The sequence below is a fragment of the Nymphaea colorata genome, chromosome 4 (assembly GCF_008831285.2).
Source record: "Nymphaea colorata isolate Beijing-Zhang1983 chromosome 4, ASM883128v2, whole genome shotgun sequence".
In the NCBI taxonomy this organism is placed as follows: domain Eukaryota; kingdom Viridiplantae; phylum Streptophyta; class Magnoliopsida; order Nymphaeales; family Nymphaeaceae; genus Nymphaea; species Nymphaea colorata.
Genome location: NC_045141.1, coordinates 21,661,292 through 21,688,435, shown reverse-complemented (window position 1 = coordinate 21,688,435; position 27,144 = coordinate 21,661,292). Strand labels below are relative to the sequence as shown.

At 38.5% G+C, this 27,144-nt stretch overlaps 3 protein-coding genes across 5 annotated transcripts; all 3 read right to left on the bottom strand.

Moving 5' to 3' along the window:
* Positions 1–59: 59 nt before the first annotated feature.
* Positions 60–8,752, bottom strand: LOC116253395 (DNA repair endonuclease UVH1). 2 transcript variants are annotated; one of them, XM_031628190.2, is made up of 8 exons: positions 7,547–8,752; positions 7,185–7,291; positions 5,484–5,645; positions 3,829–4,674; positions 3,616–3,726; positions 3,278–3,538; positions 1,756–1,979; positions 60–326 (listed from the first exon to the last, which is right to left on the bottom strand). In XM_031628190.2, the coding sequence occupies exons 1-8, from the start codon at positions 8,640–8,642 to the stop codon at positions 116–118; spliced, it is 3,018 nt and encodes a 1,005-aa protein (XP_031484050.1). In that variant the 5' UTR covers positions 8,643–8,752; the 3' UTR covers positions 60–115. The 2 variants fall into 2 exon arrangements, with proteins under 2 accessions (XP_031484050.1, XP_031484051.1); XM_031628191.2 differs by having other exon boundaries at positions 7,185–7,279.
* A 985-nt stretch (positions 8,753–9,737) lies between these two features.
* Positions 9,738–19,374, bottom strand: LOC116253582 (uncharacterized). Of its 2 annotated transcripts, XM_031628485.2 has the most exons (6): positions 18,926–19,372; positions 18,573–18,817; positions 16,429–16,527; positions 14,934–14,978; positions 13,170–13,307; positions 9,738–10,681 (listed from the first exon to the last, which is right to left on the bottom strand). In XM_031628485.2, the coding sequence occupies exons 1-6, from the start codon at positions 18,954–18,956 to the stop codon at positions 10,349–10,351; spliced, it is 891 nt and encodes a 296-aa protein (XP_031484345.1). In that variant the 5' UTR covers positions 18,957–19,372; the 3' UTR covers positions 9,738–10,348. The 2 variants fall into 2 exon arrangements, with proteins under 2 accessions (XP_031484345.1, XP_031484344.1); XM_031628484.2 differs by having other exon boundaries at positions 18,573–19,374.
* Positions 19,375–20,828: 1,454 nt separating this feature from the next.
* On the bottom strand, positions 20,829–25,766 carry LOC116253491 (serine/threonine-protein kinase SRK2A-like). The gene is made up of 9 exons (XM_031628321.2): positions 25,233–25,766; positions 24,410–24,484; positions 22,655–22,756; positions 22,489–22,542; positions 22,275–22,367; positions 22,105–22,197; positions 21,660–21,764; positions 21,465–21,563; positions 20,829–21,394 (listed from the first exon to the last, which is right to left on the bottom strand). The coding sequence occupies exons 1-9, from the start codon at positions 25,353–25,355 to the stop codon at positions 21,134–21,136; spliced, it is 1,005 nt and encodes a 334-aa protein (XP_031484181.1). The 5' UTR covers positions 25,356–25,766; the 3' UTR covers positions 20,829–21,133.
* Positions 25,767–27,144: the final 1,378 nt, after the last annotated feature.

Sequence of the window (27,144 nt, the reverse complement as noted above, 5' to 3'; positions counted from 1 at the left end):
CGTAGCACCAACTCACTACCGTGCGGTAACTCACAGACTGCTTTTACAGACACTGACAATGAGATGTCGAGGAAGCTACCTGATGCTTCAGCAATATAAATAGTACTTCTGATAATTACAACAACGTTGGGAATTTGGCATCTAGAAAATCCCTTAGTGTGTGAGCTGCCCTTTGACCACCCATGAGCTCGGCAAGCTCCTCCACGGGAAGAATGGCAAGATCAGCCAGGCTCTTGCATCCGTCCATGATTTTCCTATAATTAGAATCAGTGACGCCTGGGAGACTTCTTAGGAACTCCACGGCAGATGTGTTGTAATTTTCGGCTCTGGAGCAGCAACAAACAACATAACCCAAATCAGATGGACGTGTACTGCCACTTCATCATGTGACCATTATAGAAAAACATGTCCACATGCACAGCAAAATATGCAGCAGAAAAAAGCTATTGAATCTAATGTACATGGCAAGCGTAGAGCACTTCAGTATTATACATGCAAAAGAAACGATCGAAGATGTCAGTTGTCAGCACCATAATGGGAAAGAAAATGAAGCAATAAAGAGTCAATGTTCTGCAGATGGTCCAGTAAATCCACGCGCGTTCCAAATATTGCATACCAGTCCACTCCTGTCTTGCAGTGGAATAAAAATTAGCAGTTGAACTGAATCGGCCAAATTGCCGATACAGTGATTCAGATGAACCGGTTGTGAATGGGCAAAAAAAAAGGTCATTTGTTGAACAATTACATAAATAAAATATGTAGAAATAATTAAAATAAAAAAATAATTTTAAAAATAAAAAAAAATGAAAAGTATGTGTACATGTAACATCCATGTGTCGCCCAATGAATCAAATTGGTTTGCCACTGGTTTGATTTCAATCGGCCATCACCGGGTGGCAGGTGTTTTATATGAGGTGATTACTTGATAAATCTTTTGTTACATTCACATGAGAGAAAAGGCTGTGCAGATAATACATCAAAAGGAAAAAAGTCAGATAAGGCATGGCTAGAGAACAGGAAAATACCAAAGTGGTAACAGGAGGGAGAAGACAAGAAGTCTAGGAACTTAATAGGCTTTCTAATGGTTATGGAGAAGAATGCGTTTTGCTGGAGCAAAGTGCAAACTGTGCTTGACAAAACGATAACTAGGAACTTCCTTTTTTCTGTTCCTTTTTTTCCTGAACAAGCTTCTCAGAAAGATCTTCAGGATCCCATCAAAGAATCCTCTATAGCCCATTCCAGCAATGATCTCGTCCACAGAAGACAAACTTTGCTCGAGTAGAAGCATAACGCGTCCAAGATAGGCTAGGAAAGAAGCTTACATAGTAAAGTATATAAGCATAAAAAAGGAAAAAGCAGGAAAATTTTTTCTTAGTATCAACCTCACTAGGAAGGCAGACCCAACTGCCAAAGGCAACCCCATGAGCAAAATGGACTTTGAACAAGCAGACAGGAGACTGCACCCTTGCATATGCCTGTTACCACCGAGGGTATAGAGGACGGGAAGGAACTTATTTGGAAGTCCTCCAATGGAATTAAACTACAGTATCATGCAGCTGAAAAGCTTAGTGCAAATGAGATTTTTTCATCAATTTTCCATCTATCTAAATATAAAGGACATTGACATCCATGAAGAGTATATGTTAAAAAGCATCTGGAAGCATCTGGTGCCCAACGGATCAGAGGCACAAATTATTTATGCAGCTTATATTTCTCAGAACTTTTTTCATTGAGTGCTGTTTATTTGCAGCTTACCTCACGTCATCTTGGATTATGCCTTCATCAGAAGGGATGCCTACCCGCATGGCAGCAGCTTCATCGGGTTCATCTTGGTTAGCCTTGAGGGAAGCAAAAACTTCAGCAGTTGCGTGCAAGCTGCGGGACCAAACAAGACGAAGGCGAGGGAAATGCAGGACCAGTAAAGAAAGCTTAGAAATTATGCTTGTGGGCACAACGTCTTCACCAATATCACTTGCCGACTGCATAAGCAAAAGCATATCAAACAAAAAATGAGATTGAAAAAAAATTAAAAAAAAGAAAACACATTGGAAAATAAATTTACAAAAATACTCTGTGGTTTCTCATGCATCTCAAAGGTACCATTCATATATTTAGCGTGAATTTACCTTTCAGCAAACTAAGCACAACAGCACTAACTATATCAAACAAGATCAGAAACCTTTTCCGTACTAGTCACAAGACACACAACTCACAAGGAAACAACAAACAAATGAATAAGAAGTTAAAAACGTAAGACTTGATATATGGACATAGATGGAGCACCTAAGTCATGTAACATTATGAGAACCACAAAAGAATCTGGTAAACCCTACATTTGCCCCTTCATTATCGTTCACATTTATTAATTAGCCATGGAAGGAAACACATCGCCTGCACACATAAGCATTCTACTTGCTTGTCAGAACAAGCTTAAATGGGATTGATTCCGTGATAAACAAAACTGTTCACTTAAGGGCTCGCGTTTTGCATAATTTTTCCCCTAAAACATCAGCATGTATGGAACTATTACGCTCAAACAAGTTCACATTACCTAAGAGGAAGAAAAAAAGAGATCACTTGGACCAAAATTCCACTAGTTAGGGCAAAATTCTCTCTAATGCAAAACTTATAGCAGCAATAAAAGCAGACATTTTAATAACAAGGTGTAGAAACGATTTGGCAAGGGCCCCAACTCCAACTACTCACATTTTTACACTAACAGGAATTAAGTCAGTTCCTGTTTAGTTTCACCACATAACACGCCCAGGAAATGGAAAGCCAACAAGTTTGACATAAGCACTTAGCAGTGCAAGCATGTGGAAAAGCATCGGCAGATCCAACTAACATGAACACTTCAAAAAGGTCACCCCACCCAAGTCGACACAACTTGGGTGCGAGTGCGGGTGGATCTCAAGTGTGGCAACAAATAAATTAATTTTTTTCATTGAATCATTGCTCAAAATATAATTTGTTCATTGTTAATTACAAGTTTTATTATTTATGAACAATCTTATTTTTAGTTATATATATATATATATATATATATATATATATATATATATATATATATATATATATATATATATATATCCCAGAAACTGCACCCAAACCCTCATCCTGCACTAATGTGACGTAAGGGCAGATCCTCATTCAGCCTTAGCTGGAAATCATAAACATCATCACAAAAGCACTCTTGAAGAAAGTGCACATGAATATTCTTCAAATAAGAAACTACAGGCATTCACCAGATAATGGCCAAGAAGACAGAAGCATATACCTGAAAAGAGAAGCTTTTATCCTGAGAAAACTCAATAAGCAGCACAGGTATCCGGTAGTAACGGACCATTGTTTCCACTTGATTGTAGAGGCGACCAGATATGAAGCTTGAAAAAAGGTCAGATATGCTCTTTCTTTCAACGCACATTAGAGGTGAAAGTACATAATCCCCTACCTCCAGAGTGATAGGCACAATCTTCATGCCTTTCTGATGGAGAACATTGGGGAGGCTGCTCATGAATTCTCGCATGTCCACTATGACCTACAAATAAAAACGCCTCCATAAATTTACAATCAAATTTCTTAAGATTGAAACACTTTTCAGCCGACACCAGTTACCTGCATTTGTTTTTCTGGCAGCTTTCTACCACCTGCCTTTCTAGTCAAGGCATTCCGAGAATCCAAAGACTGTGGTTCACTAAGGATAGTCAATCCAAGACATCGTCCATCCTGAGAAAGCATCAAATGTGCATGACTTAAATAGAAAAGAAGTGATTTTGGTAACCCACTGCTTTGCAAACAACTTCAGAAAGAGAGAGGTGATGGTGCTACCTGATCAACAGGGAACATCATCAAAGATTTCTGCCTAATAAGAGATTCAAATGCTCCATTTTCTCTCCGTATACTAGCCTCAAATTTTTGCACCTCTGTTGAATCATCGTAGAACAGAAAATAAACTTGCAACTTCTTTGAAGGGTACTCTGCTTTATAGACTTCAATTTCCCTGACAAATGTCATGTCTGGATGGTAGCATATAATAACAGAAGGCCTCAGAACATCCAGTATATGTTGATCACTCTCCAGTGCATAGAAATGGACCACAGGTGTTGAACAGTTGCTTCCACTTCCATTTGAATTTACATCATGGATCCATTTCTCAACAGTCTGCGTCTCAGAGCAGCTGCATGTTTCAGGGTTTGCCAGAACTCTCTCTACGTCCGCAATATCACACTTTTCTTTTTTATTGCTTTCAGACTCTGAAACATCAGCCAGATAATCTTTATGTTCAACTTTTTCTTTTTCTAACTCAGAAATCTCAGAATGTTTTTCTTTGTTACTTTTAACACTTGGAAATTTGGTCCACTTTGCCTTTACACAGGCTCCTTTTCCTCTTCCTTGCCCATGCCCAGCCTTACTTGCTTCAGGCAGTAAAGCATTGTTTACAACAGTTCCTTGCTTGATTCGCTTCCCCACATCAGCCGCTGCTGCTAAAAGAACATTATGCTCTAACAGATACATGTTGCCAGTTTCAGTAGTTTCCACTGGCCCTGCTGGGACCGTCCCATTTAATATGCCAAACCCTGCCAGTTCTTTCTTCCTTTTTTTGTTGCTTTGTGTTCTTAATCCATGCAACTCTATCCTTCCTACTAAATACTTCTCCCACTCTTCATTCATGACCTACAAATCTGAAAAAAGTTAGAACTCCTATCCATAGCATGAAACTGATTCGTAGATGAAGAAGATAATCCATGCAAAAGCAATTCCCTTCGCAGATCAATGATAGATGGAGTCAGAGACAAACAGCCTAAAGTCTAAGTTTCTAACTGACCCTTGCATTCAACAATTTTAAGGTTTTAACAATTCATCGAAAAAATGTCGAGCCTTTGACAGTTTCTCACAGCAGCAATCTATAAGATAACAACAGTTGCCAGTTAGATTTAACAACACTTGAGCAATCCATAGATCATAAAAGCCAAACCTTACACAAACCAGGAACTCAGATTTGGAAGCAAATTTGAGAAAGCACCTTGGCAGGTGTCTATATCCCTTCATGGTATTGCATTGTACCTCACCGAAACTCATGAAAACATTTGAGAAAAAAAAAAGGCAAACGACCAGGTCCTACAACAAGACAGCCAGCAGTTTTTTTTTTCCCCACGTCACACCAGAATTCAAAAAGCTCAGAGCATACTTTATATGGAGAGCACCATCTGCATGCAAACGTAAACCTGATGGAAGTACATATGTTACAATAACTGGTTTTTTTGGTTGCATATGGCATCCAATATCCATAATTTTACAGTGCATGCAATGTAAAACTATGTGTAGTTCCAGTATGAGTTATGCATACATCATGAGGTTCACCATTCTAGAAGGCAACCTAATGATAGGCAAGTCACAATCAAACAAGCAATCAGACTATACTCTAGAAGAAAAGGCCTGATTATATCTCACAAAGCAAACGTCCTTAAGCACATGTCTGGTACCTGCCGAGCCCCCTTTGCCATGCAATCCTGTAGCTGCATGCAAGATCGTTCATCCTTACAGGCTACCAGAATTGCTCCATGATCAAGTTCTTCAGATGTACATTCTCCTTTGCCTGAAAGCGCTTGATTTTTCATTTTGTTTTCTATTTCTTCAAGCACTCCCTGCCAACAAAAGCACTTACTTGAATAGATGGACACAGTGTGGATTGATCGAAGGGCACGTACCAAAAAAAAAAGTGATAAGCCACTAAGTTATGTACTTAACCTTTCGGGTCGAAAAGTTTGAAGTTAACAGTGGTACTCCATTTTTTAAACATCGCATACTCCCATTGATAACATAACATAAATTTTGCCAACACCCACAGTAATATCCATGTATCAAAGAAAATTCATCTCAGAAAAATGCTGCAGGCGTGTTTTTAAGATCTTAGACAATATTGGTTTCAACAAATTCAGAGATAGAAACATGAAATGCACAACACATGGAGAAAAGAAAACAGAAATGCTAAAATTAGAGGAAAATGAAATTCTGCAGCCATGCAAGAGCTGATTATTAGATCCGCGAAAGAAAATAATCAATAAAACTACCAACACAACCATTAATAAGTTGAGGACTAAGTCACATAGGTAGGGATACAGGTATTGTTGCAGGTAGGAAGGCATGACACAGCAACTTGAAGACAAAAAATAGAAAAAAAAACAGAAGGGGGTACGACTGGGTATACAACTATATTACATACACTACATGTATATATATTTTAGGAAACTACCATTACATTTGAACTATTCAAGTAAAGGTTAGCATAATAGGTCTTGCCACATGCTTGTGTCATTCATAACCTTGACAAAACTGCAAGCTGCGGCTTGTGAAAAGACTGCAACAGAACCACAGTATTCATCCCTAGCCACTGAAAACCATTTTGGATAGTTCCATTTAACCTACACTGTTCGGTTCTTTTAATCCATATTTTACTCATTTAAAAGAGCCCTTCTAGTAGCACTCTCTTGAGAAGAGTACAAACTACAAAGGGTGGTACATTCACATCTAGGACTGAAGGCCCCACCTAAGATGGAAAAGGCAAACTCCCAAATTCCATATGCCATCTATCAGAGATTGCCCCAGAGTAAGTCAAGGCACCAGAAAGCATCAGCTAAGCTTTAAGCCTTTAACAAGGATAGAGAGTTTAAGCAGGAACGACATATGGACTCTTTTTCCTTTTTTCGAAAGTGAGGTTGTTAACAAATTTCTAAGCCACTTACACATGGTGAGGGCAATAGGAAAGATTACACACACAAGTTTGCTGTTTCCATTCATTGGCGATTTGAGGGAAATATGCCTCCGCATATTGCTTAATCATTTCTTGTAGCTATCAAATAAAAAAAAATCAAAAAGTGCTAACTAGATCTCTAAGAATTTTTTGTTTCTTAAGCTCTTCATATACTGGGAAGGTCTGGAATGACCTGAATATGATGAAACAACCAGAGAAAAAAATTGCCGTAGATTACAAACTCTGAGAACCAGTTATAACAGAGAAGAAGTTTTTGATGCAATTTATCAACACCACTTTGTGCCGTGAACACGTGTGTCAAATAGTAAAAAAAAAAAAAAAAAGAAACAAAAATCACAAGAGAAACAAAAAGAAAAGCATTGGAAACAGCAAACACGTAATTGGATTAGGCAAAGGGCACTCACTCACTCACACGTAACACTTTCCATTTTGGGGGCTCCTCCAGAACAGCTTCTAACACTACCCCAGATCTCGCTGCTGAACGCTTTCCTTGCTCATCTGATGTAGCTGCTTCATCAACTGGGAAATTAGAATAAGCATGTAACAACAATAAAGTAGCGAACATTAGCCGGCCGATATTTCAAATAGAACCGAATCCATGATACACATCAAGAAAGCAATCACGAATTTTAAAAGTGAGATTATGAACTGAACAAGCAAATCAACATCAATATATATTTTGCAAATTTCAGTCATCGCCTATTGTGATGCATGTCAAGAATAGTATCGGGAGAAAGGGACAAAAACGAAGAAGAGTCTCAAAATTGAGATTACCATTTCTCCCATCTGCTTCTGATCCTTCTTCTATTCTACTCTTGCCAAGACGACCCCTTACCCGGCTCGCAGCAACCACTGCCAAATCACCTTCGCTCCCCTTCGCCAACCGATAGACGCTTTTCTTGGCCAGTTCAAAAATTTTCTGGCTTGATGCTGCAAACATCCAGACCGAACGAATTCCTTCCGAAACTCTAAGAGTGTCTAGATACCTCAGGAAAGCAACAGAATCATACCGGACAAGATAATCCGCCAATCTCCTCAGGCTTTGGAGATCGTAAACGAGCTGCTTAGTTTTCTTGCTAATGACGTGCCAAATAGGATCCAGCTGTGACCGCACAATCTCATCAAACGACTTGAACAGACCATTCTCGACTGTCAGATCATCCACATCCACCTTGTTCGTCTTCTTCAATTCCTTCAAGCAGGCATCCATCACCTCGAGCAAGGCCGTCTGGATCCCCTTCATATGGCCTGAAAGAGGAATCCTAAAATCGATAACCTCAGGCGGATTTCTCTCCAGATCATCGGAAACGAAAACCTGAAACCTGGGCCATAGGAACAGCCTCCTGATAAACAGTGCCTTCATGATTCTCTCGGTTTTTGCGAACCCAGACACCATAGCCTGCGGTTTATCAGAGAAAGCTCTAACATAACCGGCGCGATTGAACGACCTGTAGACCCTAACAATGAACGCTTCAGTACAGGTCTCGGTGAGTTTGTGCGCGTTGAGGATAACGATTCCGGCGACCCTCGACATCGGAACCCTAGAATTTAGCATATCGACGATGAGAACTCTAGTAGTGATGAAGAAGATCCCGCCCTCGGAGTAAAGTTCCTGACGGTGCTGCGAGGAAGAATCGAACGCGATCTCGGCGAAGTTGGGGCTAGGAGAATTGAGGATGAGTTCGTTCTTGATGGCTGACTTTTGCGAGTCAGACGCGGAGAGGACGAAGACGGATCCCTGAGAGGGCGAATGGAGGAGGAGGAGGGAGGAGACGATCTTGTGGAGACCGAGGCCAGAAGCGAGGATGACGAGTCCTCCATTTTCGTCCTCCAAGAGCTCCGATACAATGTGCTCGTGGAATTGAAGCATTCTCCTCTTCCCGCCGCAACAGTCCCCTCGCCTTTCTTCTCCTTCTTCCTCCTTGTCTTCTCTCTAGGGCTCCAAAATGGAGGGAGATCGCACGGACTGGGGGCTCTCGGATTTTGGCGGTAAGGGCGTTTCTGTTACTATTGAGATTCTTGGAGTCTTTTAATGTAACTTTGGCGGAAGTAAACTTATTTTAGTTCCCGCCATTCAAAAATTTTATATTTCACAAAACTCCTTTCTTTATTCTAAATTTGCTAAGCGGCCCCCACTTGTCCGTTTTACAAAAATGTCTTTTCAATAGGTTGCGTTTGAATGGGAGGAAGAATGCCCGATAACCGAGAGCTCATCCAATCTGTACTTCCCCCAGTTAAACACGGTGCAGAGTGTCTCGTCAGTATAATGCTGCCTTGGCTGCCAGCCTCGTTGTCACGAGACTTTACTTCATAACCGAATCTTGTGATGGTAAATTATGACTTTGCATCATAAACCGAACGCTGAGATCAAATTTTATCGTATGATTTTGATGGCCATGGTTTTTTCGATTTGATCTGCATGATTTATTTGTTAAATATAATTATTGACTTTTGAGTAAATTTTATGTATATAAATCATGGTCTTCTAGACTACAATTTTTTATCTGTTCATGGCCTTAGGTATTTCTTATGTCACAAGAATCTCGTATAAATGCCTGATTCCAGCTAACCAAGGGCTGAGACTTGTTAAACTATGCAGATCACATCCGTATGGTAAATTTGATCAATTATAACTTCAAGTACGAAGCAAGGGGATACCTATACATAATAAGCTTGCATTGGAACCAAACTGGTAAGGCTTTATATTTCTTCCAAGGAGGAAATATTTGATTCCTGTCACAGCGAAAAGGGACTGAAATGATATTAATTCAATAAACACACACAAAACGTTCTTGTTCTCAACAGGTGGAGACGATATTACAGGTCTGGTGATTTTTCTCAGATGGAGATTCGCTAAAAGAACTGCAGGCTTGTAGATCACAATCACCCCTCACATTCCTCACCAGTAAAAGGGGCTCCAGTTAGCCAGATAGGGAGTCAAAAGGTTATGACTTGGCTGATACTGTGAAGCTCAGAATTGTTCTTTTTTTTTAAAAAAAAAAAAAAAAGAACTTACACCAGATTACTATAAGCTTTACAATTCTTCATCAACTTCGAGCATAAGAATTTGATTCCCAGATGATACAGAAGAGCAAGAGAAGGGCACCAAGGCACAGTGGTGATATTGGCTGAGTAAGTAAACATCAATTTAGTCGGTAACCAACATGAACCAACTGTTCATGTACAGAGCAAATTATGGATTTTTCTTGGCTCACAGAACTCAGGCAATCAATGCCAAGAGAGTTTGACTTTGATTTGAACAAACTTTTTGATTGGTTTTGCTACCTGACAAAAAAGATCTAAGATATGAAGTTCTTTGGTGAAGCTACAAACAACTCCATCTACAGCCCATGATGGTAAATCTACAAGATAAGGTAGGCTATCTGAGTTTGCATTTGGTTCTGTTCCATAACCAAGCGAAGGAAGGAATGCAGATGGTCTGTTTGCACCCTTTGCACTGAGTTGAGATGGAAGAAAAGCAATGGAAGCTATACTTTCTTGGCACTGAAGAACTCAGCTACTAGCAGTAACCAAAAACCATTCCTTTTGAGTTCTAAGCTGGTTTTCACATGTAGATCACTGGCTGCTGGCAAGTCTTTTGACTTTCAAGCTGACTGGATTCTTCAAAACTGAAACTTGGATGTTACTCCATATATCTTGTTTTGTCGGAAGCTGGGCAATTTTCTCAGCAATCCTCATGTCTTCAGGCAACACAGCACCAAAAACAGTGTAATCTTTCCTCCACTCATCATGATTTGCTAGGCTGATGAAGAACTCAGGTCCTGAACCAATCCATGCAACTGAACCTCTTTTTATACTTGGGCAAGATTCTTTAGGTATTCGGCCGAATGGCACACCCTCAGTTTCAAGTGTTCCTTGAATCAATGCAAAAGGGGGTCCAAAAGTTCTCTGCAAAAACAACATGAAAAAAAAGTACATAACAAGATGATGAAGTGCAAGAACGTTCAATAAGGTTGAGAAAAATACAGCCTGAAACCATAGCACAAAGATAAAATACGAAGGATTATCAGAAAAGAAAAATCAGAACACAAGGAAAACAAATAAATGGTAATACAACCAGCACCTGTCTATTTGGTTCCTCTGGAAGCTATGCAACATGGCCAGACATGAAGATGGGGAGGTTCCGAGGCAGACAGTTGAGCAATGGGATCGCAGGAGAAGGAGGATCATCGAAGCTTGGCCGGTGACAGGGGTCCGATGGGGACCGTGGAGGAAGATAGATGCCAGCATCACTAACCTATGCATGGTAGGATGCCGTAACCAGGGTAAGTCGATCATGGTGGGTTTGATCAGAAACCTGCTTGGGGTAATTCAGTATGGAATTGTGGTGTGGGGTATGGACTGTCGGAATGATGAGGGACAAGTGCTAGAGAAATGCCTAGAGGTTTTCTTGACAAAACTTGAGCCTTTCCCTCGTGGTGGTGCAGATGAACAATACAGCCTGGAACAGAAGTACTGGTGGGAGGATTGGGGAGATGCTCGATGGAGCGATTGGTGGTCAGATGATGCAAGAGGAATTGCTGTAATGATTTTTGGAGGAGCTCCAGTGCCTGAAGCAGCCTGCCTTTTGATGATGCCTCAAGGCGATGGGTGTGTTAAAGAACGATTAGAACTCAATTGGGGGTGAAACTCCCTACAGGAAGACAAGAGAATGTAACAGCCCAATCAGGGGGCTTATTTTTTGCTCTTGTAAATATCTTATTTTTTGGCAATAAAAAGGTCGGGAAGGCCAAACTGCTCGCAGGTTGTTTTGGAACAAACAAAACAAAAAAAACTACTTGTCATTGGAAAACCAGAAATATTTCTCATCGATATTAATGTACTCCATCATACGGATCCTCAACTGACCCAGTAATAATCCAAAGATCAATAATCTTGAACCACAAGCTAGAGAAAAATCATCCACAGTACGACACAAATGAGGCAAAATATCAGGAAAACAAGAACCATGAACAAGTGTGAGCAGGATAAATAGAAGGCAAAAGAAGGACAAAAACCTCAAGAGAACAATGGAATTGACTCTATATCCTCCAGGTATGAGCATATATATACAAGAATTCTTGAAAGCTCCAAAAACAGCTCCTTCATATCCATAAGTCATGTACACGCCATTATAGAACAATACAGAAATATTCTGAACCAAACAGAAAAACTGGTGCATTGTCACAGATAGTGTTGTTGGTTACTTATTAGGAGTGAGGTTTTTCTAAGGTACTTATTGGCAAACTCGCTTTTTCTCATGAAAATTTTGAGAAAATCATGCAAATTTGAACACTTTGAAAATATATAAAGAATACAGAAAATTTATGAAATTAAGTTTTCAAATAAATTTCTTACGAAAAATAATGACAAAGATTGAAAATAGGTTTTCAAATTTTAAAAGAAACAAAAAAGGAAAAAATACACATAGAGAAAGAGATACCTGCTAACACCAAATTTGTAAATATATGACAAAAATAACCTACACAAAGTGGATTTATTCTCAGAAAGCAATTGGACTATGATCATAAAGCATATATAACTTGACGGCTTGAGGGAGGACATAATAAGTAACATTATTCATCAGTTAACATTGAAATCCATTTAATGCCATCTTAATTTGGCAAACATATGATGTTTGGGTTGTCACAATCAGCAGGATCTAAGAATATCTAATGCAAATAGGATGGGTGCATATAGGTGGTATAACATGGCCACAAGAATGGTCTATCAAGTGTAGAATTAACATTTTGCTGTAGGGAACTTTCTCCCACCTTATCTTCATATCTGTGGACATCCATTCAAAGAATCAAATCAAATGCCAAGTGAGTGACACGAACTAATGAAGGCATGCCCTTGAACCACAATAACTCATGACTCATCGTGACAAAAGACCTTACCCACAAGAAAAACCCCATATTAACAAGTGAAGATGCAATCGGATCACCCATTCAACCCAATCTCTACATTTTTGGATCTAACCCTAACTACACTATCCACCGAAGAAAGAATTTCAGTAGAAAGATAACTCATTTGCTTGACCTAGCACCCTTATAGGTCCTCATATGAATAACATAAAGACATGAAATATGCAAAGGGATATGCAGGTTATCCTACACTTAACATTTTCAACATAGGGTGACAAGTTTTGACATTATTTGGATTTCTCATATATGGCATACCTGGAAAGAGGGAACAAATTTTGTGCATGCAAATACATTGAAACTTTTAGAGATTATGCATCATAAAGATTAAAGCACAGATAAAAAGCAAGGGAAGTGTATTTGTCCAGCTAGCTTAATGGAATCAACAGAGAGGAAATATCACCACCAAGAAGAAAAAGAAACTGCTTCCACCGATAAAGGAATCAAAATTGCAATGCAAATAAAATATTTACCCCTGATATATGGTTTCCTTCAGAATCCCATGATTCACCTCTGCCTTCTGCACGATGAAATCGGCAGCCAGCACAATGACGCAGTTTGAGAAGTTCAGTGATGTACAACACAGAATGTGGAGCACATTCAGGGAAAAGCTGTAGCAAATTTTATTTTCATTAACTACATAAAGTAACCTAAAGATAAGCAGAAAATTTATCAAAAAAGAAATGAGTAAACGAATAAGCTTTGCAGTTATGTTGCACAATTTGAAAATGTAAACACTAGTAGACACTTTGATCCCAAATGCTAAATGAATGTTGTAACTTGTAAGTACCTAACTGAAAATGTGGGTGCAACGCAGGTGCAGCAGCCAGGTAAAAATATATATGTGATCATGATGTAGATTAGAAATCTATATGAAACTGATATTCCATTTTTTACTCCCATATCATACCCTTCATGTGTTATTTATATTAGGAAGCTACACAACATTGACCACATCCTGGCATAAAGTTTGTATCTATGTCCCCTTGCAAGTGAATCAATGAGCTGTGACATTATAATACACACAAACCTTGCCAAAGTAACATATATTTAAGACAGATATTTGAAATAAAAGGCATTGAAGGGATGAAAATCATTTTCACAAGCTTGATGATTTCAAGGAAAAAAGGAAATAACTAGAACAACCCCCACAGTTGGCCTGCGCAAAGTTATTGATGATGTCTTGCCAAACCATTCTTCAATATTTTCTCTTAACTCAAAAAATCCCTGCCTTGCATAAATGACAGTATTGAGATTCATTCTTTGAAGGAATACTTGGTCGCACACCATTGATTCACAAGAAAGCATCTCTCCTCATGAATGAGAGGTTAATGAAAAGATACATGAGATGGTCACCAATCAGGTATAATCTTCTGATGTACTGAGAAAAGGTTGCACAAGCTCAGGGTGAAGAGGCTATTGTCAAGTTGAAGAAACTAGAAAGTGACCTCCACTTGCTCAAGCTCAGGTAAGGCATCTATAGAACAGATAAATCAGATTGATTTCTACATCAGGAAGATACAATAGGTTAAATTAAATGAATGGGCAACAAATCTAATATATCAATCCAATTTGCGGTAAATATAACCTGGGCAATCACACAAATGAGTACAACTCAGACCCACTGCCTGTTTGTCTCCAATTTCTTGGATTGACAGCTTTTAGAATTACTACGACCAACATCATGAAGAAAAAAACGAAGGCATTGCCAACAATTATAAAAAGTGCCCTTATTTCTGGGGCCCGAATCCCATGACATCTTCGATTTAAGAAGAAAAATCCTCAATGTAGTGGAACCTCAGTTCTTTGAAACCAGGCATAGGGTTAGCTTTTCCAATTTCCAATAACCCTCATATTAAGGATCGTATGATGAAAATATTGCCTTTGCTCTTCTAAAATGGTAGCGCCTGCACTAAGATTGGGAATTTGGGATATAAAAGACTTTACTAATCACGGTGATATTATCACGAAAGTGTGGGCCTGAAAAAAAGAATCCAACTAAAAACTGTGGTCCTGGAAAATGATTACACCACAAGCAACAGTCTCTCAGAAGCATATACAAATAAAAAAAAATGAAATCATCCCAAGTGTAAGATCCCAAAGTAAGCAAACATAATGCAGAACAGGAATAATGAATCAAATAACACCAACCACAACTAACAGAGCATCAAATATCAAATAACATATACTACGAAATGGGCTAATATTTCAAAAGGGTTCAACCTTTAAATACTTACTTTGAAATGAAGATTGCCATGTTCAGTCTCCAGATAGACAATTCCCTTACAGAAAAAGAAAAAATAAAATGTCAGGTTGCAAGCTATTCTGAACAATACATTAATCTCTGGGAACCATTAAAGCAAACACCCTATGAAGTATGAAGAGAAGATTGTATAACATTCCCAGTTAAACACAAAAATCACAAAATGCAGCTGCTGCAAAGCCATCCATACATCCTCTTGCAGACAGCTCATATTTAATCACATACTCTATATAACCTCATCTAATCATTTCCAGTCAAGACTCATGAATGTGGAGAAGACGAATTTATTTTTGTTTTCTGGAGAAAAAAAAATGTACAAGAAACATTCTAACACTAATGCGGTAATGTCGGAGAGTAAAAAGGGAAAGAAAAGAAGCCAGAAGAAAAAAGACTTCTCTGCAACATGATATTCACAAAAATCGATGAAACATCTCATACACCAAATATAACTAATACAACGTAGGATAGCAAACATTTAGCCAGCATTCATATTGCAGTTTGTACTGCAGTCAACTAATATTCAAGCAGAAGAGAGAGAGAGAGAGAGAGAGATGCATCAAAACCAAATATGTGTTGAAAAACATACTATTTTAGCACAAACGGAACATGCATTAAAACAAAATATACAAGAAGTCTTAGAAATTTCACTTGAATGAGGTACATTACTCAGTTACTGGAAAGGGAAGTAAATGAAAAAAAAGGGAGAGCACAAGGTGCAAAAAAAGGGAAAGTTGACAGTGTGATCCAGATTACTATTCAACTACATCTAAGCTTTATTAACAACTTTGATGCCGCTAAGACAAGCTTGTATGATGAATTGAAAGTTCTTCAGTGTTGCTATTTCTAACTTCAACACTCGTTAACAAGCTTATGAAGTCCATGATTCAGCCTGAGATAATTGACCCAAACATCCTAGCATGTGTTAGTTTGATTGTAGAGAATGACAAATGCATGACACTATTACGCAATTTACTGTTATTCTAAAAAAATGGTATGTTCTGAGGCTATTCTTCATCCCGAATGCTACATCTTATCAAATTCTCTAAGAACAATTTTTAGAAAATCAGAGCCAGACAGTTAAGATGGTTATGCTAAAAAATGAGTAAGCTTGGACATCATCTAACCAGGTTTTATTGAGTGGAACCCACCACCAAGCTTTCTTCTTCCTTTTCACATGGAGTGCTTTGTGTTTTCCCATTTAGTAGAGGAAAAGCCTTCTCTAAAAACTGGGTCACTTAGTGAGCAAGGGCCACACCCTTAAGTGAGATCCAATGTCACCCTGACTTATGTGGCCCAACAAATAAGACCAATGCTTAGATTTAATACCCTCATCGAGATTGACTCAATGAAGTACTGGCTTTCAAGGAAAGAAAATTGTAGTTAAATTACAAAGAGATGGACTCTGTAATCCATATTATTGATGTTATCTCTGTTCATGAGAACAATTGGATCACAGAGAGAAGCTATACCTCTCCTTTCCCGTAGATAAGCCCAGAAGTCCAGACAACTTTTTGTTCTGCCAACTGCTTATCTGGATCCAGTATATCATTCTGCTTCTTCAACCAACACTAGAAGGAGAAAAACGAAATAAGCATCAATTAACAGTTATAATTTCTCAGACATATGAGATATGTTTTGCTAAAATAAATTTATCGTAAGAAGAACAATTTTTTTTGTGTGTGCTACTTTACAAAATGCACTTCAGTACATTAGTTTCATGAAGTGCTGGAAACTAGGGGCCATAGCATTATTGGTCAAACATAGACTGCAATCTTATTTTTGTATAACAGATTGCCCAGCGATGCAATTACACATAGGAAATTGTTATTTAGTTCATTTACAAACAAAAAATGCAGTAAGTCACATGGGTATTTCAATAACCTATGTCGTGGTACCCATACCCAAAGTGGGTACTTGGACACATTAGAGTATTTTTTACACCAAAACCTATCCAAACTGTGTAATTTTGTTTGATTTAATTTTTTTTCAACTCAATTTTCATTCTGTTTTTAAAGTTATTGTTCATTAACATATAATGTTTTTATTTATATCACTTGTTTATATATATATACATACATATATATATATATATATATATATATATATATATATATATATATATATATATATATATATATCTTGCCTTATCCTAGATCCACATTTTCTGAAGTTGCCGTCTCCATACCCGTATATCCGTACCGGTACCCCGAACCTTACCCATACTCATGTGAGTTAGAAAATACGAGATTTACAAAATAAATGATGTTTTATTGGGCTAATATCTCAGATGAAATGAATCACCAACTGGGCAGAAAAGCTACAAACAGTTTCTCCCATCAGGAAAGCAATAAGTTCACATAGACAAAAGTTTTTTTCTGTTACAAAACTAGGAGATGTATATAGGGAATCTGAGCATGTATAGTGTTATAGTTGTTTGCAATGAGAGATCGCACCAATAAAGCCTTTACCTTGAATTGCTTCATTCATTAAAAGAAAAACAGGTCAGCCAATTGATAAGTTGTGTCCGACAGAACCCCTCTTTCACGTCTCACCTAATGATGCACAAAATTGTGTAATTTCAGCCGTTTAGCGAACACGTGGCTTGTTCTAGAAATATCCTTCCCACAATCCACATTGCTTCGGCATCAAAGGGGATAATGTGGAACGACAGAGAGAAGGGAAACAACTGCTATTGACTGAATTACTTGCATCATGCGTCCTTGTGCATTTCCATGATATTTCAGGCTAAAAGATTTTTGCATGTTTCATAATTTTTAACCAATATAACTCTATCCTTGTAGGATCTTGTTGGTTATTACTCTCCTTGAACTTCTGTGTGACTGTGGCCTCCATTGGTGATTTTCATCATAAAAAAATAGTGAACCGATTGCTTGTCTATGCATTAACAGTTTCCTCTTACTCAACACTTCAACCTACATTTTTCCATGCATGCCCATGTCTTCATGTCTTTTTGTTCTTCCAACAAACTTCATTTTGCTCAGTCAAAACTTGCTTGATGCCTAAACCAGAGGCTTCATAAATGCAGTGTACAATGATGTGGAGACGGAGACCCATACTTAATTGGACACTGTTAATGACAATTTGTCCTTTAAGCGGGCTCATGTTGAGGGATGACCTTGCTCCCTATCACTTTCAGACGAAGACAATACCAAGGAACAAGAATCGTAAACAAGGTAAGCCTGCAAGTTAAATAGACCGAGTGGCACGCGAAGGCTTCGAACAGGTATGCCCCTCACATGAGCAGGATATATTCCCGACTACAAGTTTTCAATGGTAAATCACGTATCTGACGTCAACATCACTCTACAAGAAGTAGTCAACATCAGTAAACCATGAAAGTCATTTGAAAATCTCATCCTGTGCAAATTATAACGTCGGGCACAAGAAAGATCAAACATGCAGAACTAGAAGAACAAAAAAAAAAAAAAACTCGAAACCTTTTCCAGTTTATAAGTCGCGAAGTTTGGCAACAGGCTTAAATTTTACCAATCATGCCTAAGCTTCTTAGACTGGTTTCCAAACACGTGACGCAAATAATCGGAAAACTCCACAGATTATAATCAGAACAACAGAAACCAACAGAAAATCTTACCTCCCCAAACCTATCCCCGCATTTCTCCTTATGTCCACAGAACACCCAAGAGTTGCACAAACAAGGCCCGTCTCCGCTGCACATATCCTTGCACGCCGAACAGCACTGCTCCGAGCGATTGAGCCTAAAATCGGTTCCCCACTTCACAGCAGGACCCCATAACTCCAAATTCTCGATCCCCTTGCAGCACCCAGACCCATACTCATCGCCTCCGGCCTCCGATCCTCCGACCGCCTCGCGTTCGTCTGCGAATTGCGAGGATGACAGGGGTCTCAGAGTGGACAATGAAATGTAAACCAGGGAAAACGCAGCCAAGGAGATCAAAAGGAAGACCGGGAAGCCCAAACGCTTACTGCCGTCATTATCATGGTGCCTTCTGCCCATCTTAACCAACGTTTTTGCTCCTTACTGTATATCTCAGGAATCAAACCAGAACCATGATTCTAGGGAACAACTTGAGTTTCCGGAAATCTGGGATTGCCCAACCTCACCAAGATGCAGGGCGGTTTACCGTGCATGGGGGAATAAAGGACGAATTTGCAAGATTTTCCTATGTTTACCTAAACCACCACCAACTGAAGAGTGGGGAACGCCAACAAACAAAGTAAATTCAGATTGTCAGAAAAAGGAGTTTCGGAGACGGGCATTTGATTCCATGCTCCAAGAAAAAAAAATGTCCCACTTGGGTGGATCGGCTAATCAGGGGGCCTAGCTAATTTGGGTGGATTTACATAACATATGCTTGGCATTTAACATATTTACAAGCGATCGATCGACGTTAGGACCTTTGATAACTGCTTGTGTTAATGGAGTAGTCATTGAACGGGAGCTGCCCAGTGGAAATGGTTAAAGTGAAGTAGAATATACATTTGCACCTTAGAACGATTATATATTAAAAATAAACAAACGGATAGCAATGATGGTGGCCGCCATCGTCTCTTATTAACTCATTCCAAACCCCAGTTAACTAGATGGTAGAAAACGGAAACTGTTGTTTCAGAATTAATCATAAGCGTTAACCAGCTAGTCTTAATTATACCGAGCTGGTTGTCTGCGAGTATGTTAGGATTTAGGTGGACTTATGCAAAATTTTCATAAAGACACGTCTATCAAAACTAGTTTTCCAATGAATGTCGATCTACTACAAACGAATTTGGCTCCAATTGCATAAGCCCAACCGATACGGTATTTCAGCTTCGGCACATATCAGCAATACCAACTATTGTCAGATTATTTTTTTCATATCAAAAAGTTCATACAGTGAATAAGTTTTATTCATACATGGGGCCAGGATTCAGAGGATGACGTTTCGGTTCCTTAATGTTCCGAGCGATACGCAGCTGAGATGGCCGATACGATTTTATAACAGGGAACGTTAACCTGTCCATGTCGATGCATACCATGTTCATACCAAGAAGTACGATGATGGGTGGCCATCACGTACCGAACTGATGGAACATTCCATATTTGCCTTTAACCCAGGTGACATTTATTATCTCCTGTCCAAGACTCCAACACTCCACGTTATATTAAATGCTCATGCATTTATATGGGTACAGTAATAGCTCCAGTTATTTCGAGACATCTTGGGCCGGACTTTATGGCTTCTGTCCTAAACCCGCTGCTTACCTGCAGGAGATCATCTACCCTCTTAAACGAGACTATGTTCGGAGGCCCATAATGCTTCGCCACCACCTACGTGCCTAGTGACAAAATTTAAGAATAACTGCAGAGTATCGTCAGCAAAATGTCGTTGAGTTCAGGAAAATTTTATGTCTTTACTCAGATCTTATATATTTATCGGGATTAACAATATGACATTTTAAGAACACCTATTTCAAGAATACAATGTTTTTATTATCAAATGCCTTGTTACCATTGTCTGCTTAGCCTTCGGATAGAGAAAATGGAACATGGGATCCCTACTTAGCTTTTTCAGCATCATATCAAGTGTTATATGCTAGAACAGACGTCGGGCGGCCAAACCTCAAGCCTCATTGAAGTCGACTATAAAGTCCGTCTTAACAACGATTTCATAAGAGATTCTTCTACATGCCCATACGCTACTACCTCAAAATTCACGATGGTTAAAGCTGTTTGGTAAATAAAATTTGACATGTTCATAGGATCTTACGATGTAAAGGAAACGTGAAAACTAACAACATTTATTGATCTAGTAAAATAGTAGTGACTGTAGATAACTCACAAGTTTCGTGTGCTAACAAGATTTGAGAAACACGAACATTTCTCCTTCCATATAAATGGTTATCTGATAACAAATTTTGGGATTCCTGACACAAGCAAACGTGCATGCTTAAAAGTACATAAAAGATCAGTCAACTGTGAGGTTTACAGAAGTTAATGCACATGTATCGGACAGTGCGATGTACATGACAGATATGAAACCAGAAGAGGACATACCAACATCCTAACTGATCTCATCCAGAACCCAGTAAAACAGCATGAATTCAAAGCCAACCCATTCAGCTGTAAACCCCATTTCTAGTTTACAATCCCTCTTGCAACTCGTTTCTGTTCATCTATGACAACTGTCATCTCATTCAGATGGCACCAGCATAATCTCCACTGTTTCCAAAATCTTCATCAAGCTCAAGATCATCAGGATCCACATCTATCCCAGTAGGAAACTTAGCACTTTGAACAACAGATTTAGCTTCTTCTACGATTTTCATTATTTCTTCAATGCTCTGCTGAGGATTATTAAGATTATCGACAAAGTTTTTCTCCTCTCCTTCAACCAATTCTCTTGGCAAGCTCTTTAAAAACCAATGGTCATTCTTTATCTCTTGAATTGTGATCCTCTGTGGATGCAAATCACAGAAAATTTGAAGCCAGTTGGGTCAAAATAACAGGTATAATAGGAAAATTTACCTTTGATGGATCAGCAACAAATATTCGGGAAAGAATCTGTCTGCAATCTGCAGATATACGGACATAATCTGGAATTGAGTATTGCACATTCATTATTCTCTGTCAAGACAATGCCAGTGAATTAGTCACAACTACATGAACTGATCCACGTTCTCTGTCTAACAAGTGGGTCTGCAAAGAAGATAAGGAACTAACCCCAATGGTTTTACGGAAATTCCTTGGATCCTCTGGGTCCTCAAAAGGGTATGCCCCAACTAGCATCACATAGAGTGTTACTCCACAAGACCAAACATCAGCAATCTGCAAGCTCAAATGGTAGCATCGGTCCTCAATCAAGACAACCATCATGGAACTTAATGTAGTTTTGCCACTCACTAATGGCCAATATGACAGGTATTATTACGTAGATAATGGAACTCCAAGAAACTAATGGAGTTTTACACCAATTCAGCTTCTCTGAAAATGAGAAAGCTGATTTTTGTTCCACGGATTTCCAAATTCCAAGTGACTTCAGTTTTTAATCTAGGCAGAATAAAAATTACAAGCTGAAGTGCAATCACTTGCATATATGCCTCCATTTGCGTATGTTTGCATGTGCATGTTCTTGTTTATGTAGTATTTTGATGGATGAAGATTGTACCTTTCCATCGTATTCCTTTCGAGATAGAACCTCTGGTGCAATGTATGCTGGTGTTCCCACTGTTGATTTTGGTTTGGAATGCAATAACAAAGACTACAAACCAGCAAAAGAAATGGCTTTTAAACAAATTAAAGAACGCTGAAAACAGATGGTCAAAAGAGGGAAATTACTTTTGAGTAACCAAAATCACAAATTTTAAGACGAGGTGCTGCACTCCCATCCAGAAGAGCGTTTTCGAGTTTTAGGTCCCTGTGACAAATTTCCTGCCATGCAAACAAATATTTGTAGGTCTATTGACAATATCCCCCATCAATACCAAACAAAAACTGCATAAGATACTGCTAAACTACAAAAGTGAGTGGAAGAGGTTTTTTGTATATATACCATTGAATGACAGTAGCTGACTCCAGATATGAGCTGTTGAAAGAAGTACCTTGCCTGTTTGACAGAAGAATGGAGAATGGGACATCCTTAATAAGCCAATAACAGATCATTTGAGAAAAGAAAGACAAAACCACATGATTAAAGGGCATTATCAGTGCACTAGGACCTCATCCTCACTGAATCTACCAGCACTGCGTATCCTTTCAAAAAGCTCGCCTCCAGCAGCATATTCCATCACAATGGCTAAATGAGTTGGAGTTAGTGTTACCTGTGCATATGTGTATCAGCATTTTCTCCCCACATGATTAAAAGTTGCTCAAGTAAAATAGCATAACTTACAGTAAATCAGTCCGTGTCAGGACCTTGTATCTCTTCAAGCAAAATGTAAAGAGGCACAAATGAAAGGAGAAAGAAAAATGAGCATTATCAAATTCTCCAATAAGAAGTTCAGAGATTTCAGCCTAGTTAGAAACTTGGAAAATTTCAGAAAAAAGGTGGGAGTAGCAAAAAATAACAAGGTCATGGTCGGAAGTTGTAAGAGAATGCTTTCACCAACAGGAACAAAAGCATCACTTCCCACTACTTACTAAATCATTTACATAAAATAGTCGCTAAAATGCATAAGACTAGGGTATTTATTGAAAGTTAAAAATTACCTACTTCCTAGTTTGAAAATTCTGATGGATGTGTTCTGCCTTCCCTAAACTTCTGGGTCATTGTCAACATGAGTCTCTCCTTGGGCTGACTCTCATTATTGAATTTAGAGCTAAATCACCTGGTCAATCGCATTTCACCAATTTCCAAATACATATTTTAGAAAAAATCCAACTTAACAATCTGGAAAAAGAGTCTCTGATATTCTTTCTGTAAAATTTACTGTACATGCATATCCATATGGGGATTCAAAGTGTCATGTCCCATTTTCTTAAAATGACAAATTCAGAAATTTCAATTCACAAGGAGTTATAAAGGAACCAGCAAAAAGATAAGATGCTTTATAAATCAGTGACTAATTAGATGGAAATTTTTTAACTTTGGGTTTGGGGATTCTTCCTCTAGGTCTATATCAAAGGAATTGCTTCAGATTGGAAGACATAAATCCAGTAAAACTACTCCAATTTGAATGACAACAAATCATGTCTTTTCTTACTGCATTTTTGTTGTTTCCATAACCTGTTTCCCTTTTCCCTCCAGGAAACACACATTGACAGTAAATAAATAGAAAGACCGTCACTGGAGCATACAAGAATAATCGTGGTTCTTGAAGGAAATTTCTGAAACCACCAAACATGTATGACAATTTACTTGATTCCAGCGGAACAAGGTACCTACCTGAGGAAACACTTCTGTGATTGTGGCTCCAAAAATTACAATATAATCTACTAGATCAGGTACCAGACAAATGCCTGACTGGGTAATTAGTTTCAAACAATGTTTCGGAACCATATATTGCAGAACAAATTCCCTGACAAGACGCACTGTGCATCAAGATGCAATAAAATTCTGAGGGCTTGGAGAAAGCCTAACGTGAAACCATTTTTTTCCATAGGCCATTTCAATGGACGTTGATTAAATGTAGCTAAACTGTAGAATTCAATAAGATTTGGCCTCATTTTGCCCGAGCAATACAAATTGACAGAGTTGCCAAAGTGACATTGTGGATGCAATCGAAACATCAATACCAGTCTTACAAAAAAAATTCCAGAACAGAGACTGACCATGGCCACAACTGATAAAAAAAGGACATGTTAAAGCTAGACCAATCTAAGTCTTTTTACAAGAGCAAGCAGCCTATGACAGTGAGTGACGGAGAAAGATCTTGTTGATGCCTGAAGCTTCAATGGGTAAAAACGTTTCGAGTCTTTAACTAAACATGTATTTCTACACATTCACGTGAACTTGATGAAAGGAATTTTTTTACCTCCTTGAACCTGATAATGTTTGGATGCCTCAATGATCTGTGGTTGATGATCTCCCTCTGCACATTCTCATCAATCTGGAAGACAAGAATGAGAAAACAGATAAACGAAACACTCGTTAACCAATTAAAATTATATCAAAACGCCGAACCAAGCAAAATTTTAGATTCCATTAGGTTGAAATGATGGCCAGGTGGCTACTTGTACAGTCAAAAGATAAGAAACATGCAGTACCATTTTGAGAAACAACATATTTTTCTTGTAAAAAACAAATAACAGAAAATCATGCAAGAACTGTAAAATGAGAAGAGACAGAAATTTTTTTTCTTTCAACTTAAAATGATTACAAGCCAAGAACGAGAAGAGATGAAGGTTAACCATAAAGATGACGAATTTGGAAAATTATGATCGTATAGCAGCAAATAGCAACCAAGTTATGTATATGTTTTTCTCATGCGTGAAAAACAGTTTGTAATGATCTAGGTCATACGTAACCATTAAATTTCAAAGAATTAAATTATTCAGATGCCAAAACAAAAACTTAGATCAAAGGAAACAGGAAGAGAAAAAACGACGAAACCAGTAACGTTCTTCCCAGAGAAAGAGAGAAAAATCACCGCGGAGAGCAAACGACAAAATAAATTTAAAAAAAAAAAAAAAAAAAAGCTTTCCTCTGAAAATATCCAATTCCATAGAAGGCAACAACAAAGAGAAATCTAATTTGGAGAATAAAAAAGACCACCAGACGAAAGAAACCGAACGTCATCTCAAAAGCCAAAAAACCGATAGAGGAAACTATTCTGTTTGGTTCTGACAAATACCAACCTTGTCTCCCCTCTCTATGTATTTTACAGCAACAAGTTCCTTAGTCTTCTTGTCCCTCACAAGCCTCGCCACCCCAAAATGGCCCGCCCCCAGATCCTTCAGGGGCTCGTACCTGTCTTCCATCCTAGAGAGAAAGAGAGAGGAGTGATGGTGATGACGATGACGAAACAGAGATCGGCTGAAGCAGAAGAAAGGTCCTAGGCAACTGCTATAGAATTGGAAAACGTTGGCGTCAAATGATGTATAAGGGAATTGCCCAAGAACAGAGAGATGCCCTGTGACTGCTATAGATTTAAAAAATGGCCGGTTGGTGTCAATTCTTGCAGAGGGAGAGGAAGGGAGAGGGGGATTGTGGATCGGTTGAACTCTTAAATGAAGAGACGGACGCAATTCAAGCGCCTTGGAGGTCTCGAAATATTTGGAAACATTTGGAACGTCAGCAGGACGATGCACAACGGTAGAGGCTTTGTGTTAGGAAGAAAGTCCCCTCCTTGGTTCCTAATTACAAAACGGCGGCCCTCAATTGTTTTGCAATATTCTCATCTTTGTAACAAATATATTTTTACTTTTCAGATGCCAAAGAACGATCTGCAGTTCTTTTAGCATTCGGCAGAATGGTAACATTCGTTCTTGTTTTCAAGCTCTTATTTTGAACAGTCAATAATTTATAAGTAACTATTTTTTGGAATCTAATAACATAATAGAACTTGATTTGTCCCCGAAAAGAAAGGGCATGATCGGGACATAAGAACAAAGAAAATACTTGATTTGCAATCTTATTATGTTGGTGTCACTGTTCATTGAGATGAAACGCAAAAGTCTGAGAACAAAGTGGATTTTCAATCTTCTTTAGTTATGTTGACATCTCCAAAAGGACGACAGTTTTGTGCTTTTCTTGTTGTCAACGTTGCCCCTACTGCGCAATCTCCGTCCATAAAAATTTCGGGTCTTCAGGTTTACAATCTTTCTCCAACGCTCCCTTTTTCCCAATGACATGTTCCTTTCTTCAAGTTCACTTTTGGAACCCATCAAGGGTTGTTAGAAAAATGCGAGGCAGTCCAATTTTTTCGCTGTTCTTGCTTCTTTACACAGGTGGTAGTTGAAAAGTTGGCAACTCTGCACATCAATGCATTAGCAAATTTAGAGAGTAGCAAAAATTCGCCTATTATAAGTCAAAAAGTTTATACACAAGTCTCCTACTCAAAATTTTTCAAATTTGCTCATTCTTATGAATATAAACATAGCTTATAATTGGACGCCATCATATAAGATAGAAAATAGATATAATATCTGCTTCATGAAGGTCTTGCATGCTGATATGACTGGCTCACTTTAAACCTTTGTAGTTTTTTTTTTTTCTCGCCTCCCTTCCCTTCGTGCCCCTTGCCTTTAGGGTTCATAGAGCTTGTATCCGAACCTTTTGTGGTCCAAGAAAGTAGTGCATTGGGTCGTGACAGCGCTCACAGGTTTCATAATGCAGATTCCCATTTCAAAGGAACAAGAGGACCACCGATTTTAATTGCTAATTTATTAGATAAACAATAAAAACAAGAAGAATATCTTTATCCAATTCCCAAGTTGGTGGCTGCCACTCAATTTGCATTTTCAGATTAGCAGATTTTGTAGACTTTCTTAATTTCACATTGAACATTGGTCTGCTCACCAGTAGATATTACCTCAGCAGCCTGAAACTTTTGGGTTGTTCTTTAAATTTATTTCTGACTTGGCCAACTTAGCAGCAATCGATCAAATGCATCTTTACCTTTTATTTAAGTCCATCAAATCTGTTATATTGTTTCATTGAAGCAAGAAATGAAGGAATGAGACATGTAAATATAGGAATATTATACGACCATTTTTCAAGAAAAGCGAACTCATTTTGCTAATTGCATGACTGTGGTAAGATATTAGA

Bases quoted from the DNA above. Each gene is read 5' to 3' on its own strand.
- LOC116253395 (XM_031628190.2), bottom strand. From the start codon at position 8,642: ATGCTTCAATTCCACGAGCACATTGTATCGGAGCTCTTGGAGGACGAA. The intron at 5,646-7,184 runs GTGAGTGAGTGA...TTTTGTTGGCAG, and splicing joins CAAAATGGAAAGTGTTACGT to GGAGTGCTTGAAGAAATAGA. The intron at 4,675-5,483 runs GTACCAGACATG...TCAGATTTGTAG, and splicing joins TGGCAAAGGGGGCTCGGCAG to GTCATGAATGAAGAGTGGGA.
- LOC116253582 (XM_031628484.2), bottom strand. From the start codon at position 18,956: ATGGGCAGAAGGCACCATGATAATGACGGCAGTAAGCGTTTGGGCTTC. The intron at 14,979-16,428 runs GTATAGCTTCTC...TTTTTCTGTAAG, and splicing joins TTATCTACGGGAAAGGAGAG to GGAATTGTCTATCTGGAGAC. The intron at 13,308-14,933 runs GTAAGTATTTAA...AATTTGCTACAG, and splicing joins ATGGCAATCTTCATTTCAAA to CTTTTCCCTGAATGTGCTCC.
- LOC116253491 (XM_031628321.2), bottom strand. From the start codon at position 25,355: ATGGAAGACAGGTACGAGCCCCTGAAGGATCTGGGGGCGGGCCATTTT. The intron at 22,198-22,274 runs GTAATTTCCCTC...GCTGGTTTGTAG, and splicing joins GTGATTTTGGTTACTCAAAA to TCTTTGTTATTGCATTCCAA. The intron at 21,564-21,659 runs GTTAGTTCCTTA...TTGTCTTGACAG, and splicing joins ATTTCCGTAAAACCATTGGG to AGAATAATGAATGTGCAATA.